The sequence below is a fragment of the Apodemus sylvaticus genome, chromosome 2, assembly GCF_947179515.1.
Source record: "Apodemus sylvaticus chromosome 2, mApoSyl1.1, whole genome shotgun sequence".
Lineage (NCBI taxonomy): Eukaryota > Metazoa > Chordata > Mammalia > Rodentia > Muridae > Apodemus > Apodemus sylvaticus.
Genome location: NC_067473.1, coordinates 94482248 through 94501294, shown reverse-complemented (window position 1 = coordinate 94501294; position 19047 = coordinate 94482248). Strand labels below are relative to the sequence as shown.

General features: G+C 40.5%; 1 protein-coding gene across 1 annotated transcript; it reads left to right on the top strand.

The window, feature by feature from the left end:
- Window positions 1-768, top strand: LOC127677957 (endogenous retrovirus group K member 21 Pro protein-like). Its single transcript, XM_052172862.1, has one exon. The coding sequence runs from the start codon at window positions 1-3 to the stop codon at window positions 766-768; it is 768 nt and encodes a 255-aa protein (XP_052028822.1).
- Window positions 769-19047: the final 18279 nt, after the last annotated feature.

The following is a 19047-nucleotide window of genomic DNA, read 5'->3' as shown; positions in this document are numbered from 1 at the left end:
ATGCCCCAGATGGGAATTCAGCCCATACCTACGGATTTTAGAGGGCCTTTGCCAAAAGGAACCATAGGATTGATTCTGGGCCGCTCTTCCCTCACTATGAAAGGACTTGTTGTTCACCCTGGAGTTGTGGATCAGGATTATGAGGGGGAACTTCAGGTTCTCTGCTCCAGCCCTCAGGGCGTTTTCTCTATCTCATCAGGTGACAGGATTGCCCAGTTAGTGGTTTTACCTAGTTTGCATGACCAGTACCCCTCCTCCGGCCCCCCTCGAGGGACCCGGAGGTTTGGCTCCTCTGGCAGTGATTCAGCCTACTTGGTAGTCAACCTCGACACCCGGCCCGTACTGGAGCTTCAAATAGAAGGAAAGCCCTTTAAGGGCATTCTAGATACTGGAGCAGACAAGAGTATTATCTCTTCCCGTTGGTGGCCTAAGTCCTGGCCACTGATAGAATTGTCCCACCCCCTCCGGGGGTTGGGCTATGAGGCAAGCCCTACTATCAGCTCACCCCTCTTAAGGTGGCGCTCCCTAGAGGGACAGTCGGGAGAATTCACCCCCTTTGTTCTCCCTCTTCCTGTCAATTTATGGGGGAGAGATGTATTGCTAGGCTTGGAACTAACCTTAACGAATGAGTATTCGCAACAAGCTGTGGGTATCATGAGAAGGATGGGTTATAGAGAGGGGAAAGGATTGGGAAAAGAAGAACAGGGAAGACTAGACCCACTTCCCCAAGAAGGAAATGTCGGAAGACAGGGCCTGGGTTTTTCCTAGGGGCCATTGAGGGCACTATGCCCATACCCTGGCTCACAGAGGAAGCTGTATGGGTTCCTCAATGGCCTCTATCCTCTGAAAAATTGGAAGCTGCCATTAAGTTAGTTAATGAACAACTGCAGCTCAGTCATTTAGAACCCTCTACCTCACCATGGAACACTCCTATTTTTGTAATCTAGAAAAAATCAGGAAAGTGGAGACTTCTCCATGATCTGAGAGCCATCAATGCACAAATGCACCTATTTGGCTCGATCCAGCGAGGCCTACCCTTGCTTTCTGTCTTACCTAAGCAATGGGAGATAATAATCATAGATATTAAGGACTGTTTCTTTTCCATTCCCTTGTGCACACAGGATAGACAAAGGTTTGCGTTCACTATACCAGCTATTAATCATTTTGAACCAGATAAGAGATTTCAATGGAAAGTTCTACCTCAGGGCATGGCCAATAGCCCCACCATGTGCCAATTATATGTACAGTTAGCCCTTGAACCCATAAGGAAATGCTTTCCATCTCTGCTTCTGGCTAATTATATGGATGATATTTTAATATGTAATAAAGATTTGGATGTTCTACAGGAAGCGTTTCCCATTTTAGTGAAAACTTTAGAGCAATGGGGATTGCATGTAGCCACAGAGAAGGTGCAGATTGCAAAAATGGGATCCTTTTTGGGGTCTGTAATTTATCCTGACAAAATAGTTCCTCAGAAATTGGAGATTCGCAGAGATCACCTGCATACATTAAATGATTTTCAAAAGTTACTGGGGGACATAAATTGGCTGAGGCCATTTTTAAGGATCTCTTCTGCTGAGTTAAAACCTTTCTTTGATATTCTGGAAGGAAATCCTCATATCTCCTCTCCGAGAGCATTAACACCAGCTGCAAGCCAGGTTTTGCAAGTTGTGGAAAATGCCCTACAAGATGCCCAATTGCAGCGCATTGATGAAACTAAGCCTTTTGATTTATGTGTTTTTAAAACTATACAACTATCGACAGCCATCTTGTGGCAAAATGGGCCGTTATTGTGGATTCACCCCAATGCTTCTCCTGCTAAAATAATAGACTGGTACCCTGATGCAATTGCACAACTTGCGCTTCACGGGATAAAAGCTGCAGTTACTCATTTTGGACAAGATCCTAATACTTTAATTGTGCCGTATACTGCAGCACAAGTTCAAACTTTGGCAGCTACATCCAATGATTGGGCAATTTTAGTTACCTCCTTTGCTGGACAGATTGACAATCATTATCCAAAGCATCCAATTTTGCAGTTTGTCCTGAGTCAGGCTGTAGTAGTCCCATGGGTGACAGCCAGAAATCCACTCCCAGATGGAATCGTGGTGTATACTGATGGATCAACAACTGGTATAGGTGTTTATGTAGTTAATGGTGAGGTAGTATGTAAACAATATAATGAAACCACACCTCAAGTTGTGGAATGTTTAGTGGTACTAGAGGTTCAAACACATGAACCTAAGAGTGGCATTTTCATACAAACCACAACAAGAAAGAAAGTTAAAATAGAGTCACATTCATAACTTTCTAAACAGTAGAAACCACATAATCTCATGAAAAAGTTATTATTTTTGCATGCAATATCAACTACAAAAATATGGCACTTATTAAATGCCCAGATTTTTCTGCCATATTCAGAACTCTGAGTGGCTAGTTGATAGATAATCTTTAGTACTCTATTGAGAATAACTTCAAGGGCCAGCTTGTAATTGAGTTTTCAAAGGATTTAAGATAGAGGAATAGAAGTGCTTGCTAGGGCAGCTTTCTCAGGATCAAAAGAGAACAATCATGCCCAACATGATTAGATACAGACTTTCCTAGGTTGTGGTCTTCCATTCTATAACATACTGTCCATTAGGTTGGCTCTTAGAAAGAACAGTTTAGCATGTCTGTTTAAAAGTTCAGCTTGGGGTCAAAAGAGGCAGAGATAATGAGGTGAACATTAAATGGCTGGCAAAGAGCAACTTGAAGAGATGTACTCTCACTTTCAAGGTTCCTGCTTAACTATCTGGATAATTAGTTTGAGTGAATTAAAGATAATCCATTATTATTATGTTTACTCATTTATATATTTATTTAGTGTGTCTTGTAGCAGGAATAATAAAAAGAAATCTACCTGGCCAACTCTCAGCTGCAGCACTGGACCACATTTCCAAGATCTGCCAGCCTGACAATTTTTAACACTATGTGCTGGCAGGGTTCCGCTCTATGTGGTGCAAGCTCCCCAGCTGTCATTCCAGCCTGTCCATCTCTCCAGCGAAGGTCCTGGGCTACCAGTGTGGTTCCCACGTGTTCATCTCACTTCCACCCAGTGCCCAATCATTCCAATTACCCAGTAAAGCATGACTCTTAATCTTAAATAGTTAGACAAAGATGTATATTAAACTCATAAATACAAGATGCCAATTTACAATGATAAAAGTCTTATCCCAATTTCTAACCTTTAGATAATCTAATATGTGATTCCATCTTGAGATTCTGACCTCTCTTAGGCCTCTCCCATGTGCTCAAAGGTCTCTCCCTAACCTTCCAACTACTAGCTCTGCCTAATCTTTCCTGCCCAATCACAGGCCTCAACATGATTGGACAGGGAATATGCTGCAACATGTCTATGTTGGCATGTACATTCTATGGTGTATGAGGAGAGGTCAGAGAACAACATTCAAAAGTGTTTCTGTTCAGATTTGCACTTTCTTTTTTTAAAAAGATTTATTTATTATTATATATAAGTACACTGTAGCTGTCTTCAGACACACCAGAAGAGGGTGTCAGATCTCATTACATTACGGATAGTTGTGAGCCACCATGTGGTTACTGGGAATTGAACTCAGGACCTTCAGAAGAGCAGTCAGTACTCTTAACCACTGAGCTATGCTCTAAGATCAAGAATTGACAAATGGACCTCATAAAATTACAAAGTTTCTGTAAGGCAAAGGACACCATCAAAAGGACAAATCTGTAATTAACAAATTGGGAAAAGATCTTCACCAACCCTACATTCGACACATGGCTAATATCCAATATATACAAAGAACTCAAGAAGTTAGACCCCAGAAAACCAAATAACCCTATTAAAAAATGAGGTACAGAGCTAAACAAAGAATTTTCACCTGAAGAACTTCGGATGGCTGAAAAACAACTTAAAAAATACTCAACATCATTAGTCATTAGGGAAATGCAAATCAAAACAACCCTGAGATTTCACTGGTCAAAGTGGCAAAGACTAAAAACTCAGGAGACTGGATGTGTTGGCAAGGATGTGAAGAAAGAGGAACACTCCTCCACTGATGGTGGGAATGCTAACTGGTACAACCACTCTGGAAATCACTCTGGCGGTTCCTCAGAAAACTGGGCGACACTTCCGGAGGACCCTGCTATACCACTTCTGGGCGTATACCCAGAGGATTCCCCAGCATGTAATAAAGATACATGCTCCACTATGTTCACAGCAGCCCTATTTATAAAATAGCCAGAAGCTGGAAAGAACCCAGATGTCCCTCAATGGAGGAATGGATACAAAAATGTGGTATATATACACAATGGAGTACTATTCAGCCATTAGAAACAATGAATTCATGGAAGTCTTAGACAAATGGATAGAGCTGGAGAACATCATACTAAGTGAGGTAACCCAGTCTCAAAAGATCAATCATGGTATGCATTCACTGAAAAGTGGATATTAGCCTAGAAACTTGGAATATCCAAAACGTAATTCACATATCAAATGATGTCCAAGAAGAAATGAGGAGTAGCCCCTGGTTCTGGAAAGGCTCAGTGCAGCAGTATAGGACAATACCAGAACAGGGAAGTGGGAAGGGGTGCATGGGGGAACAGGGAAAGGGAAGAGGGCTTATGGGACTTTAAGGGAGTGGGGAGCCAGAAAAGGGGAAATCATTTGAAATGTAAATAAAAAATATATCAAATAAAAAAGAATGTATACAAATCAGTGTGTGTGTTTGTATGCATGTGTGTGTGTTTGTGTGTGCACATGTGTGCAGATGTGTGTGCTTGTATGTTCTGACAGTCAAATATTGACCAAGAAAATAATGAATCACTGTAACACACAACGTTGTGGAGTAATTCCTCAAATATTACATTAAATAAAAGAAGCAAGAGAAAAACAGCACACAATGGATTCCATCTAAAATGCAAAATGGATCTCTCATGGTGCTGAAAGCATTAATGTTACCTAGGACAAGACCTGCAGAGAAAAAGATAAGTCATTAAGGAACTTTTGAGGGCAGTATAGATGTTCTCTTCTTGACCACTCCAAAGACTTTTGTTAATGCTAACAACTGACAGAGTGTGCAGGTCAAATGATTATGCTTATTGTATGAAATTATTCCTTATCAAAATTGATATTTTCTGAGGAGAATGGAAGAAGTAACCAGTATCATATAAGGCAAAAATAATAAAGCTTAATACTATAGTTATTTTCAATGTTGGGTTTTTTTTTTTGTTTTGTCTGTTTTAAGACCAGTTTTATTTAGTTTTACATTTACCTGCATCTCAGTTTCTTTAACCATTAACTGTTAATGTTTATATTCTTACTGTATCAATAAGTAGTTCATAGTTTACATATAATAAATTAACACATATATATTTTTAAAAAAAGTGTTTCTGTCCTTCCTCCATATGATTCATAGGAATGAACTCAGGAATGAAGTTTGTTGTCAGGTATCTTCACCTGCTGAAGCATCTTGCCAGCCCTCAGGAGGCATCTGTAACTGCCAAATATAGAAGGTGTGTATTTAAGGGAATGCAAGAATAGGGTCCAAGTCAACTTTTTGTTGGGTGTAGAAGTACATTTGATTAGTTAAGAAAGTAATGACTTTATATTTTCTTTATTTCCCTATTTTTGTTGTTATTTTGGGGGTATTAGGTCTCTTATAGCTGAGGCTAGCCCCTAATTCACTACAGACTCTAGGTAAGCTTTGAATTCCTGGTTCTTCTGCCTTTGCCTCTAGAGTATGGAAATTATAGTTGTTTTCTTCCTTCCCTCCTTTTTTCCTTCCTTCCTCCTTCCCTTCACCCTCTCCCTCCTCTTTCGTTCTTTCTTCCTTCCCTCCTTTCTTCCTTCTCTTCCTCTCTCTCCCTCCTTTCTCTCTTAGTTCCTTTTTCCTTTCTTTCCTTCCATCCTTCTTTCTCTTTTTCTTTCCATCTTCCCTCCTTCCCTCCTTCCTTTTTTCTTTCTTTCCTTCTGTCCTTTTTTCTCACTTTCTTTCTCTCCTTCTTCCCTCCTTCCATCCTCCCTCCCTCCTTTCTTTCTTTCTTTCCTTCTTTCTCCCTTTCTTTCTTTCCTTCCTCCCTCCTTCTGTCCTCTCTCCTTTCTCCCTCTTTCTTTCTTTTTTCTTTCTTCTTCTTGTTGATTATTTAAGAATCTCATATCATGTACCCCAGTTGAGCTTACCTCCCAGTCCTCCCATGTCTGCCCCACCTTCCCTATAACCTTCCCACCTAAAGAAAATAGGGACCCTCCCCACCCAGTCCATTTTTTGTTTTGCATACATTCATTGGATAATGATCACATTCCTAGTGCCCAGCCCTTCTTTCCCCAAGGGAGAATGAACCTTTCTCTATCTGCCTCTACACCAGAAGCCATCTACTGAAGAGAACTACATGGTGGCTGGTGAGTGTAGAGAGAATATTTTTTTATGTTGTTTGGATGCATCACTCATCAAATAAAAGGCCTGTGGCTTATGGCTTAGGCAGGAAATAGAGGTGGTACATCTGGGAGAAGAACAAATTCTGGGAGCAAGAAGGTGGGAGAGTCACCAAAAAGATGTGACAAGACAGATGCATGTTACTGGAACACAATCAGCCTCATGACAGAATGCAGACTAGAATAAATGAAATATTTTCAGTTGTATCTAGTCAGAGAAGAGTCTATCTGTATGGCCAAAGTAGTTGCAAATATATTTTGAATCTGAGTCTTATTTCTGGGAGCTTGGGGCTAGGAGGAAGAACCAGGCTTAACTCCTACAAGCAAGGGGTGGGGCCAGAGTTCCTGAGCCCTCAGACATGAACATGGCTTAAGTGGATGCCCAGACTACAAACATCTTCATGATCATAAGTGGAAAAACTAGCTATAGCAGCTATTGACTATGACTTTGAAAGGATGGCATAAACTCCATCTGTCTCCATTTTAGGACCAGGCCTGGCTTCAAAAGGTAACTTCAAAGGTCACCAGCTTTATGGTCACAGGCCATAAATCTCAGGAAATAGGCCATAAGTCACCAGCTCAGGAACAAAGCATAAATTCTAGGAACAAGGCCATGAAACCTCTCTCCCAAAGAACAGTCTTGACATAACCACAAGAAAGGGAAAATACCTTATCTCAGGATGGGCCATCTGTGCTGAACAGCCCTATCTCATCCTGTGGTTAAACGTTCATGATGTAGGAATGCACACCACTGACCACCAGGGCACAAGCCAATCAGAAGCTGACATGTGATTTTTCCAGCACCCACCAATGAAATTTTAGATTACCTAACCAGCTCTATAAATATAGAAAAACTAACATAGTAGCCAAGCAAAATTGTACTAATGTTACCTCTGTGGCCCCTACCAATCATATCAGTGATTACCTAGTCTTTCTAAAAAAATTCCCCAAGCTCTGCATGAAAAGGGCCCTGTGAGCTCCTTCACAGTCTACATTTTGAAAAATGGTTGACCCTTGCATTCTGGCTGTTTCTGTAAAATAAACACTCTTTGTCTTTGTATACTATTTGAGTTTCGGGCCTTCCTTCAATAATTTTTGGACCCTTACAGCTTAATGCATTTCTAAAACTAGTATTTAGAAGGCAGAGGCAGGATGTCATGGTAAGTTCCAAGTCAGACAGGACTGCATGAAGGGACCCTGCCTCAAAAGTAAAAACAAATACTGGGCAGTGGTGCCACCTGCCTTAAATTCAAGCAATTGGGAAACAAAGACAGTCGAATTTCTGTGAATTCATGGGTAACCTTGTTTTCAACCAACCACATCAAAATAGTAAACAATTAAACAAGCAAACAAGCAAATAAACAAATCTTAACAGCAACATAATCTCAACAAACCTAAATATTTCCTCTGGTTTATAACAAGTCTGGTGAGTGTGCTTCTTGTCTTTGTATTATATTACAGGCGGCTCCTTTTCGCTGTCTACTACTTTGTATAACTTAATATTTCCTAATTCACTTTGTTGCTAAATCTTGGCTAACATTAATTTATCATTTCCAGTATTTCCTATATTAATCCATACTGCTGTAATCACTCATACTCTCTAAGAAACTGGTAAAGTTGTTGACTCACTGATCTTGGGTGGAAACATTTCCTCTGTAGTCAGCATCATGCCTGGACCAGCATATGGCTGGTCATGTCTTTCCAGAAAAAAAAAAAAAACACACAACAGAGGAGATCAGGTTCACATTCATTTTCAGCTATTTAAAGACCAGACCTAAGATGCTGTAAAAAATCAAAAACAAAAACAAAAAAACAAAAAAAAACAAAAAAAAAACAAAAAAAAACCCTTCTATCCCTGCAAACAAACAAACAAAAAACAACAATTCTACTAAAAAACAAAAAGGAAAGGAAGAATAGGGTGTGGTGCAGCTCAAGAGAAGATGAGGTTAAGAGTGCTTACTGTTCTTGTAGTGTGGTGGATTTGGTTCTCTGTCAGTGGTCTATAATTCCAGGCTCAGCAGGCCCAGTGCCCTCTGGCCTCCTCAAGCAAGAAGGAATATGGTACATGTAAACTCATACAAGCTAATACACATACATAGATAAAATCAAACCTTTAGTTTTTCTTTCTTTCTGTTTTGTTGAGAGAGGGCTTCTTTGGGTAACTCTGGCTACCCTAGAACTCACTGTGCATTCCAGACTGGCCTTGAACGCAGAGTCACACTTGCTTCCCAAGTGCTGGAATTAAAGGCATATACTTCAAACCTCCCTTCTATCCCTCCCTATCCTGGGTAAAACTAAATCCTAAAAATAAATAAATAAATAAATAAATAAATAAATAAATAAATAGGGCTGGGGCTAATACCCAGGAGTAGAGTAGCCTAGCAATATGATGCCAGTCCCACCTCTAGGACTAAGAAGAAGCAACAACTCTAAGGACCACAGGAGCATGAAGGCTTGCCAAGAAGCAGAATAAGAGCTCAGTTTAGACCACTCTGTGGTGCTATGTATCTGAGAGATCCATATGATGTACACTGCCTGTTCTGTTAAGCCTTTCTGGAAGCACATTCGTAGACACACTCAAAGATGTGTTTCTATGGTGACTCCAAATCCCATCAAGCTGACAGTGAAAAATCAACCATCACACTGTTTTTATAATTTCTATTTAAAAATAATTACAGAACCCTAATGTTTAAATTTTACTCTGGATAAATATGTCTAGGGGGCTGACCCTCGAATCTTTGACAACCAAAATTTTAACTTGCTTGCATAAACTTTAAGCACTAGTAGAGTTTAAATGTAAAACAAAATGATACCAGGAATTTTTCATTTTTTTTTTTGAAATAGGGTTTTATTGTGTAGTCCTGGCTGCCCTGGCTTTCATTCACTATGTAGATCAAGCTGGCCTTGAACTCACAGAGACCATTTGACTTTGCCTCTTGAGTTCTGATGTTCTGGATAGTTTTATGTTAAGTTGACATATGCTAAAGTCACCTGAGAGGAAGAAACATTGATTGAGAAAATGTCTTTATAAAATTGGGCTCTAGACAAGCCTGCAGAGCATTTTCTTAATTGGTGATTGATGTGGGAGGGCCCAGCTTATTGTGGATGGTGACATCTCTTGCTTGATGGTCCTGGATTTATAAGAAAGCAGGCTGAGTAAGCCATGAGGAGCAAGCCAGTAAGCAGCATTCTTCCATGGCTTCTTTATCAGCTCTTGCCTCCAAGTTCTGGCCCTGTTTGAGTTCCTGCCTTGACTTCCTTCAGTTATGGACAGTGATATAAAAGCATAAGCCAACAACTCTTTCATCTCCAAAATGTTTTTGGTCATGGTGTTTCATGACAGCAATTGAAATCCTAATTAGGACAACTAGGGTTGAAGGCATGCCTGATTTCAGGTTCCCCTTGTGTATATGCTTTAAAATGTAAGTGTTCTCAACCGAAGAATTACTGAGATCATATTGGTCTATGGTTACGACTGGGGTTTATGTATGTGGTTCTGTCCTTATTGTAAATTGATGTAGAGGGGCCAAACTCACTGTGGACCATGACATCCTTAGGGAAATAGGCCAGAACTTACAAGAATGATACCTTAGAAGGAGCCTGGAAGCTAGCTAGACATCAAGCAGCATTCCTCCCCGATTTTTATTTTCAGGTTCCTGCCCTGACTTCTCTTCATGATGTAACTTATAAGCTATAAGCTATAAAAAAAAAAAAAAAAAAAAAAAAAAAAACCTTTGTTCCCAGGAATAAAGAAAAGACAGACAGAAAGAGTGATATGTTCCCAAGGAATTCCACCACTGTCTTATTTAGTATTTTATTGCTGTGAAGAGACACTATTATAAATTCAAATATTTAATTGGGGCTGGCATATTGTGTCAGAGATTTTAGTCCATTATCATCATGGTGGAAAACTGCGAGGGTCAAGCCTTGAAATAGGAGTCATCAAGGACTAGGGATACCTGGTTGGCAAAAAAGAAAACAAACAATTGAGGTTGCTCTTGCAATGAGAGCTCCTGAACTCAGGAGACTCTATAGACTTGACTCAACCCCAGTCTTTTACTGAAATAGTACAAGAAAGTAGGGTTGCAAAGTTCATAGGGATGTGTGTAATGTTTCTCTATTTTCTTGTGATTCAGAGTAATGCATATTTAGAACAGAAAGGGGGAACTATAAAATCTCAAACATAAAAGTTTTATAGCAAGCACAATTTTTTTTATATCTCCTGACTACCAATCTCTGGTGAGGTCAAGGGCAACCATATTGCAGTTACAAAGTCAATATCTTTCAGATATGTTCAAAGCAGTATGGTTTCATAAAACCATACTGAGCAAATATGAGGTCATACTGCTAAACCCACAGTCTTTGTAATTCTTCCTGGACTTGATCTGTATACCATCTATTTAATTCTCCTGGCTATTCTAATTTTATACATTTTAATTCTTCCTGTAGATATGTAACATAATTCTCTTTTCTTTGGGAATAGAGTCCCATGACAATGTGCTCCAAGGTGATCTTAAAAATATACCAAAGGTCATGTTCCTTTGTCAATATCCCTTTTTAGTATTAGGTCCCATATCCTAATACCACAAGAATTCCAGTCCAGGTCAAACATCCAGAACCCCATCTGTCTGTCTACAAAAATCAACCTCACTTAACCTTTTTGTAGAATTCCTAGGGGGCTGACACCATCATGTCTGAACCCAAGGATTCCATTGCTGACTTTCTGGGAAATATCTGTAGTCATTCCATCATCAGCTTTGTAAAAAAAAAAAAAAAAAAAAAAGTCCTGGTTTTATTATATTGAGACTAAGACTAGAGGAACTGCAGATTTGCTCATCTCTGCCCATGGCTCTAGGTTACTTTCATTTTATCTGTATATACATTGGGTGCAATTTTCCCATATTTGTAGAGCTTCCTCTACAGTTACAGTTCTCTTGAATTCATGAACAGCTTTCACTTTAAAATTATTGGTAACATCTAGTTCCTAGATATCTAGCAGGCTACTACTAGGTCTTGAAAGGTAACCAAATACCAGTTTAATCAAGGAAGAAGTAAAGAGAAGGAACAGTAAGTAGATATGAGAATGATAGAATAGAGAATGATAATTACTAAGAATAGTTGTAGAAATGATGTCACAAGGTGTTTGTTCAAAGATGCAGGCCTTGGAGCTCCTCAGTTATCATACTGTGGCCCACAAAATGCCTTGAGCCCTGAAACATGAGACCCTTGGCAGGTTTTCTTCCTTGTCATCAGGGGTTCTAGGCATCTTGAGCTTAATGTGGGGCATCTTCTACAGAAAACATGGCACCCTGCAATCTGACTTGGTGCTGAAGGAGCCAAGAGTTCTATGTATTGATCTGCAGAAGGGAATTGGTTTCTACAGGAAGGTGAAGGCACTCTTCCACACTTGGCAAAGCCTGAGCATTGGACACCTCAAAGTCCAAACCTACAGAGTGGCACATTTCCTCCAACAAGGCCACAACTACTTCAACAAGGCCACACTTCCTAACAGTTCACTGTGGACCAAACATTCAAATGCATGGGGGCCAAATGTATTCAAATGTCCACAATGGGTTTAGCTGACTTTAAGTGCCATTTTGTTGTAGACACTGGTCATTATGAACTTTACCACATAGACCAAAAAAGTCAAATTGTCTTCTAAACCCTTATATGTAGCCAGTTTTTGCTGATTGATAAGACCAAATATATTGGTGTATCCAGAACAACCTTGTTTCTTCACTGACCAATCTTTTGGGAGACAGGATCTTGTCAATGCAAGAACCATATCTCTTATCTTAAACAGAGTAGAAAATAGTTTACTCGGGAGCCATTTTGAGTGGTTATAGATCAGAAACATAGATTTAGATCACCCTAAATCCCATGATCTAAAATGGCAGCACTTGCATGCAGATTTATAGTTTTACAGAACAAAGACGGTCATAAATCGAGGCACATTTAAAATACATTGGTGGGTACATTAGAGATGTAATATGGGAAGATGGAGGGTGGCTTTTCTATAGGCCTAAGATGCTGTTTGATGGTGGCCTTAGCTTTTGGGTTGGTGAATCTGTTAGTTAATAGATTCCAAAGGTTTTGAATCTATCAGTCACAAGATATTTCCAACACAGGAGGTGTTATCACACTATGAACTCCTAGTCCCTGGCTCTACTTAAACTCAGTATTAGGGGTTGCCAGTGTGAGTCCATTTTGGTACAAGTTTTTTTTTCAACTTATCTAGAAAGCAGTGTGCCTGTGTCCTGTGAGCTTAACAGCATTTGGAAGCATATGATAAACAGACCAGCAAAACAAAGCAAAGCAAAGCAAAGCAAAGCAAAGCAAGGCAAGGCAAGGCAAGGCAAGGCAAGGCAAGGCAAAGCAAAGAAAAGCAAAGTAAGGCAAAGCAAAGCACCCTAAGTATTAGGATGATTCTTTGTAAACCATCACCCTGCACAATGATCACTGCTGGTACACATGAAGAACATCACAGTGAGGTTACTTCATAAGCCATGGATGGCACCCAGGCTCTGACCTTCATAGAGAAGGATAATTGATTTCAAACAACTTAGGCAATCCTCTTTATTTGTCTTTAGTAAACATCTCCTTTTTTGTTACACCCCTCCCCATGACTATGACATCTCTGGGTCACTATTGGGTACGTACTATGGATTTGCTGATTTCTATTTATTCCATAACTGAACCCTCCCTCTCTGTTTCTCTGTCTTTTTCTATAAGTACTTTATTTTTTTATGCTGACAATACATAGGAACCCTACAGCTGGGAAGAATATTGGTAGCTAGTGAATGAAAAGATTTTGTTAGGCAGATCAGCTGGCTTAGTAACTAGCCTGTTTGCTGTACAGACCTGAGGACTGAGAGGGATCCCTGGAATCCACATGAAGGTGGAAGGAGAGAATAAACTCCACAAAGATGTCCTCTGGTCTCTACATATGCACTGTGATATGTATGTAGCTACCCCATTGTCTTAGTGAGGGTTTTACTGCTGTTAACAGACACCATGGCCAAGGTAACTCTTAAAGGAACACATTTTAATTGGGTCTGGCTTACAAGTTCAGAGTTTCAGTCCATTATCATCATGGTGGGAGCAGGGCAATGTTCAGGCTGGGATGGTGTTGGAGGAGCTGAGTGTTCCACATCTTTATCTGAAGACTGCAAGAAGACTGGCTTCCATGCAGCTATGATGAAAGTCTTAAAGCCCACATTCATAGTGACACACCTACTCCAGCAAGTCCACACTTATGCCACCAAAGCTAGACCTCCAAATAGTGCCACTCCCTGGGCCAGCATATTTAAACCATAACACTTATAATAAGTACAAATTTTAATTTAAAATATAAATAAAAGAATATGCTAGATCTATGCTAGCTACATTTGGTCTAGACTGGGGATTCACAAACTTTCTGAGTTGTCCATCTCCTTGCTAAAATAGAGTCTTGAAAACGCCAACAGGCTGAGAAGAAACCGAAGAGGAAGAATACTTCAGCAAAGATAGAGTGGCTCATGATGGACAGAAAGATGAGACTGAAAGTGTTTCATAGATTTAATTTAGGGAGTTTGCAATGGGGATGGCAGCAGGGACAGTGAAGAGTTGTGGGGATACAGACAGGTTTTACGATTCAGGAGTATCCACTGAGACTCCAGCACTTGTAGTTTCAAAGCTATTTTATTTCTTGTTCTTTTGAGAAAAGAGACCCCAAACTAGAAACATAGAGGCTGGCTTTTACAGAAACAAATGGATAAAGAGAAAGGGTAAACTCATTATTAGGGCTTTCCAGTGTGATAGTAATAGGAGATAAGAGTGATAGTTTCCACCTGAAATCTCAATACTTGGGAGGTCGCTCTAGAACAGTTAGGAGTTCAGAGTCATCTTAGGCTACATAGTGGGTTTGAGTCTAGCCTGGAGTACATGTCTCAAAAAAAAAATTAAGACACTACACTCATCAGGTCTGTTATTTGTCAAGGGAATAAGATCAGTGTGCTGCTGAGGATTGGGCCGAACATTCTAATGAAAGACTTGAAGCTGCTGTTAGCTTCTTTTGCTCTTTTGCAATCTTCTCCTTAAAAGCTAGACATGAGCAGTGGATCTAGAAGAAGAGAGTCTTACACACAGCCTAAGCCTTGCTCCTGTGTGTGCAGTTTGACAGATTATTTTGTGTGGTATGTGTATGTATGAGTGAGGGGGGAGGGGGAGGAAGCAGGGAGAGAGGGAGAGGGAGAAGGAGAGGAAGACGGAGAGGGAGAAGGAGAAGGAGAGGGAGAGGGAGAGAGAGAGAACATGGGTATGTATACATGGTTGCTGATCTCCATAGAAGCCAGGGCTATTACATTATTCTTGAAGCTGATATTACAGACAGCTGTGAGCCACCTAATGCGAGTGTTGGGAATTAAATGGAATCCTCTGGGAGAGCAGTATATGCACTAAACAGTGAGCTGTTTCTCCAGCCCTTCTTTAAAGACTTTCGAACTTTGGGGATAATGTAGCTTCAGTTTTTGATGGTTTTCTTTTGTTTTAACTGATGGCCCTGAACCTAATCTTAGAACCTTGAACATTCCACAAAGGAGTGAGATGTGAGGTCACCAGGAGACTTGTCATATCTTTATATTCCAAAGGACAGAGTATTACTCTGTGGCTTAGTGTCCTTGAGGCAGCATATAGGTCCTCACTACATAAAAAAAAAAAAAAAACCCTCAGGGTAAGCAGGACGTTGGTGGCACATGCCTGTAATCCCAGCACTCTGGGAGGCAGAGGCAGGTAGATTTCTGAGTTCGAGGCCAGCCTGGTCTACGGAGTGAATTCTAAGACAGCCAGAGCTATACAGAGAAACCCTGTCTTGAAAAAACCAAAATCCAAAAATAAATAAGTAAATAAATAAATAAATAAATAAATAAAAAATAAAAAACAAAACAAAACAAAACAAAAAACGAAAAACAAAACCTCAGGGTATTTTCCAAAGCAGTCATTATAGAGACTCAGAGAACCATGACTTCTTTATAACATCCTTCACATTGTGGCTTTGCTACTTGCCCCCAGCCTGTTTTGTGGGTTTTTCCAGAACATCATGATAAGAAATATTCTAAAATGGAGAACTCTCTACTGTAATCTGGGTAGGAAAAGGGCTATCATACCTCCAAATTATGCTACCCACTTCATAAGTATTCATAAAATCTTTAAAATCCACAAGACAGGACACCCTGGTTGTTACTGGCCTTTAGTATTGCCCACTCCTATCTCCCCTCAGTTTTTGAATAAAATAATATTCTGCTTAAGCTGTCTTGATCTCTGGGTTGAATTTCCTTTGAAAAGACAAGGACTGTGAGACTAGCAAGATCACAGCCTTCCCTCCTTGTGCAGGATGGAGGGAAAGGGTGTGGTCTTGTAGAGAGCAACTCTTCTGACCAACCTGCTGGTACCTCACTATTGAACTTCTAGGACCTGGAGAAAATAAATTTCTTGCTTATTTTTAACTAGTAACCAGGCTCGGTTATTTTGTCATAGCAACAGAAAGCTGACTAAGAACATGGACTATTATGACAGTTGCAAGGACCCCATTTGTCTCCATTTAAGGACCAAGCCTGATTTCTGGAAAACAGCCATAAGGCACCAGCTCAAAGAACAAACCATAAATCCTAGAAACTAGGTGATAAGAAATCAGCTCTAGGAACAGACCATAAAATGCAGAACAAAATCATAAAACCCCCTTCTTAAGAACAGCCTATGGATAACCACAAAGATGAGGAAATATCTTATCAGAATGGGCCATCTGTGCTGGGTGGCCCTATCTCATCCTATGGTTAAACATTCATAACATAGGAATGCAAACCACTGATCACCTGTAACCCCTAGCACCTACCAATGGAATTTTAGATTACCCAATCCTTCTAGAGAGTTCTCCCAATTCCCAGTGAGAAGGCCTGCATGCCTTTCCAGGGGAGTCACCATGTTAGAGAATGGTTGACCCCCACATGCTGGTTGTTTCATCAGAATAAACGCTCTTTGTCTTTGCATACTATATGAGTCTGGGGTCTTCCTTAAGTGATCTTTGGACTCTTAAATAATTAGCAGCAGTATCTAGAATAATTTTCTATATTGATTTGCTCTGCAGATAAGCCTACCTAGAAAAATAAATCACTGAGAAAAGGCAGGAAGAGCTTGCCTGAGTATGCACAAGGTTCTGGGTTTGATCCCTGTCACCTCTGGTGTGGTTAGGGGACTGAGTGGCAAGGAAGCTATAGAGGAAACATACATATCTATCTCCTGAGCCCAGTTTAAGTCAGAAACAACAAGTTTCCCAAAGTGTGTATTCAACAGATTTGGTACTGAGAAGGTTGTAAGAGATTGATCTCAGGACCAAGGCTTTGCAGGAACAACTGGAACAGTATTAAGCTTAATAAATTGCATGCCACTGACAATGTTTGAATTTGTCTCAAACTCAGAGATGATAAGTATACCAAATACATTTTACTAGCTACATTCTTGCCTGTTTCCTTTGAAAAGACCTTTCTTACACTTATAGTCTGTTTCTATTTCTTGAAGTCCATTTAAGTCTTTTGTCCATTACAAAAGCATCTTTAGGGGCTGAAGAGATAGCGTAGCAATTATTGCACTCAGTTCTCTGAAGAAGATTTGAGGGCTTTGTTTCCAGAACCTACCCAGGGCCCACAACATCTTTAACACCAGACCTAGGAGAACTAGAGACTTAACAGTAGTTTGGGTCTTTTTATTATCAAAAACTTAATGTTATTTTATGAAACTCATAGAGGGCAAAATATATAAAGAACTCAAGAAGCTAACCACCATGAAACAAAACAATCCAATCAAAAATGTGGTATAGAACTTAATAGAGAATTCTAAACAGAGAAATCTCAAATGGCCAAGAAGCACTTCAAGAAATGTTCAAAGCCCTTTTTGATGAGAGAAATACCAATCAAAAGGACCCTGAGATTTCACCTTCTCTCAATCAGAATGGCTAAGATCAAAAACTCAAATGACTGCGCATGTTGGCAAGAATGCAGACAAAGAAGAACACTACCTCATTTCTGATAGGATTGCAAACTGGTACAACCACTCTGGAAATCAATCTGGTGGTACCTCAGAAAATTGGAAGTAGATCCACCTGAATACTCAGATATATGACACCTGGGCATATACCTGTGGAACCTTGTAAGGCAGTCTTTGGCCTGGCTGAGCAAGGTTTACTCCGGAGACCCAGTAGAACATTTTAAAATGGACGGAACTAGTGAGCTATGCTCCCAGACTGCTGACTCCTCAACTCCACAATCCTGTGGTCATCAGTCACATATGGCCACACCCCAGGTCCATAGTGTTCTTGCTGGACTCCACCCCTACAGTTACCTGGCTACAGCCAGACTTTACCCACCCCACAGTTACCTTGACCCAGCTTACTATAAAAGAAAGCTTCTTGCCCCTCCTTGCTCTCTCTGTCCTCTCTTGCCTCTCTCTCTTGCCTTTTTTTCATCCTTGCCCATTGTTCTGTTCCCTCTCTTTCCACATGTTCACGGCAAGCTCTCATCTCTCTATTTCTCTTTTTCTCTTTTCTTTTCTATCTCCTTTTCTCTTCCAATTTTTCTACAATAAAGAATTGAAATTATGAACTGTCTCTTCTTATCAAAACCTGCCAAGTAAGAAGGAGCAGGCCTCAGCATTTCCAGACAGTAGGAAAGGATCCAGCCTCTTCCCAGTCAATCTTCTTCTGTAGGTACCCAGGGCCAGGCAAATAGCCCCACCTTCTGGGCAAAGACTCACCACTAGCCAGGCAGGCACTTGCTCTATAGGTTCTAAAGTGTCTGCTGTTCCTATCCCAATGGAGTACATGGGCCTAGCCAGTGTTCCCCTATGCAGGCCCTGCCTGCCAGTGTTCCATTATGTGGGCCCTGCCTACCAGTGTTCTCCTATGTGAGCCCTGCCTGCCAGTGTTCCGGTCTGTATGGACCCACCTTGGCCCCTTGCCTTTTTTCCCCACATATACCCAAAAGATGCCCCACCATGCCACAAGGGCACATGCTCCACTATGTTCATAGCAGCCCTTATTTGAGAAAACCAGAAGTTGGAAACAATGTAGATGTCCCAGAAGAAAAGATACAGAAAATATGGTTCATTTACACAATGGAATTCAGCAATTAAGAACGAGGACATCATGAGTTTTGTTGGCAAATTAATGGAACTAGGAAATATCATCCTGAGTAAGGTACTTCAGACATAAAAGGACATGGACATGTACAGTATATCCTCAAAGGGGAGGGACACTAGATGAAATGCCCAACAAAAGGCAGAGGGAACTCATAGAATCCACCTCCAGTAGAAAGACAAGGAATCAAATGGAAGGATGGCCTTGCCATCCCACAGTAAAAAAATCTGTTCCAGAATTGTTCCTGTTTAAAAGAACTGTAAGAACCAAAATAGAGAAGAGGCTGAGGGAAAGAAGATCAAGTGACTGGCACAAATTGGGACACATTTCAAGGCCTGGCTATAACTGATGCTAGGATATACTTATAGACAGGAGCTTAGCATGGCTGCCATCCAAGAGATCCAACAAGCAGCTAACTGAGGCAGAAGCAGATACGAAC

Excerpts from the sequence above, each read along its gene's own strand:
- LOC127677957 (XM_052172862.1), top strand. The coding sequence starts at position 1 with ATGCCCCAGATGGGAATTCAGCCCATACCTACGGATTTTAGAGGGCCT.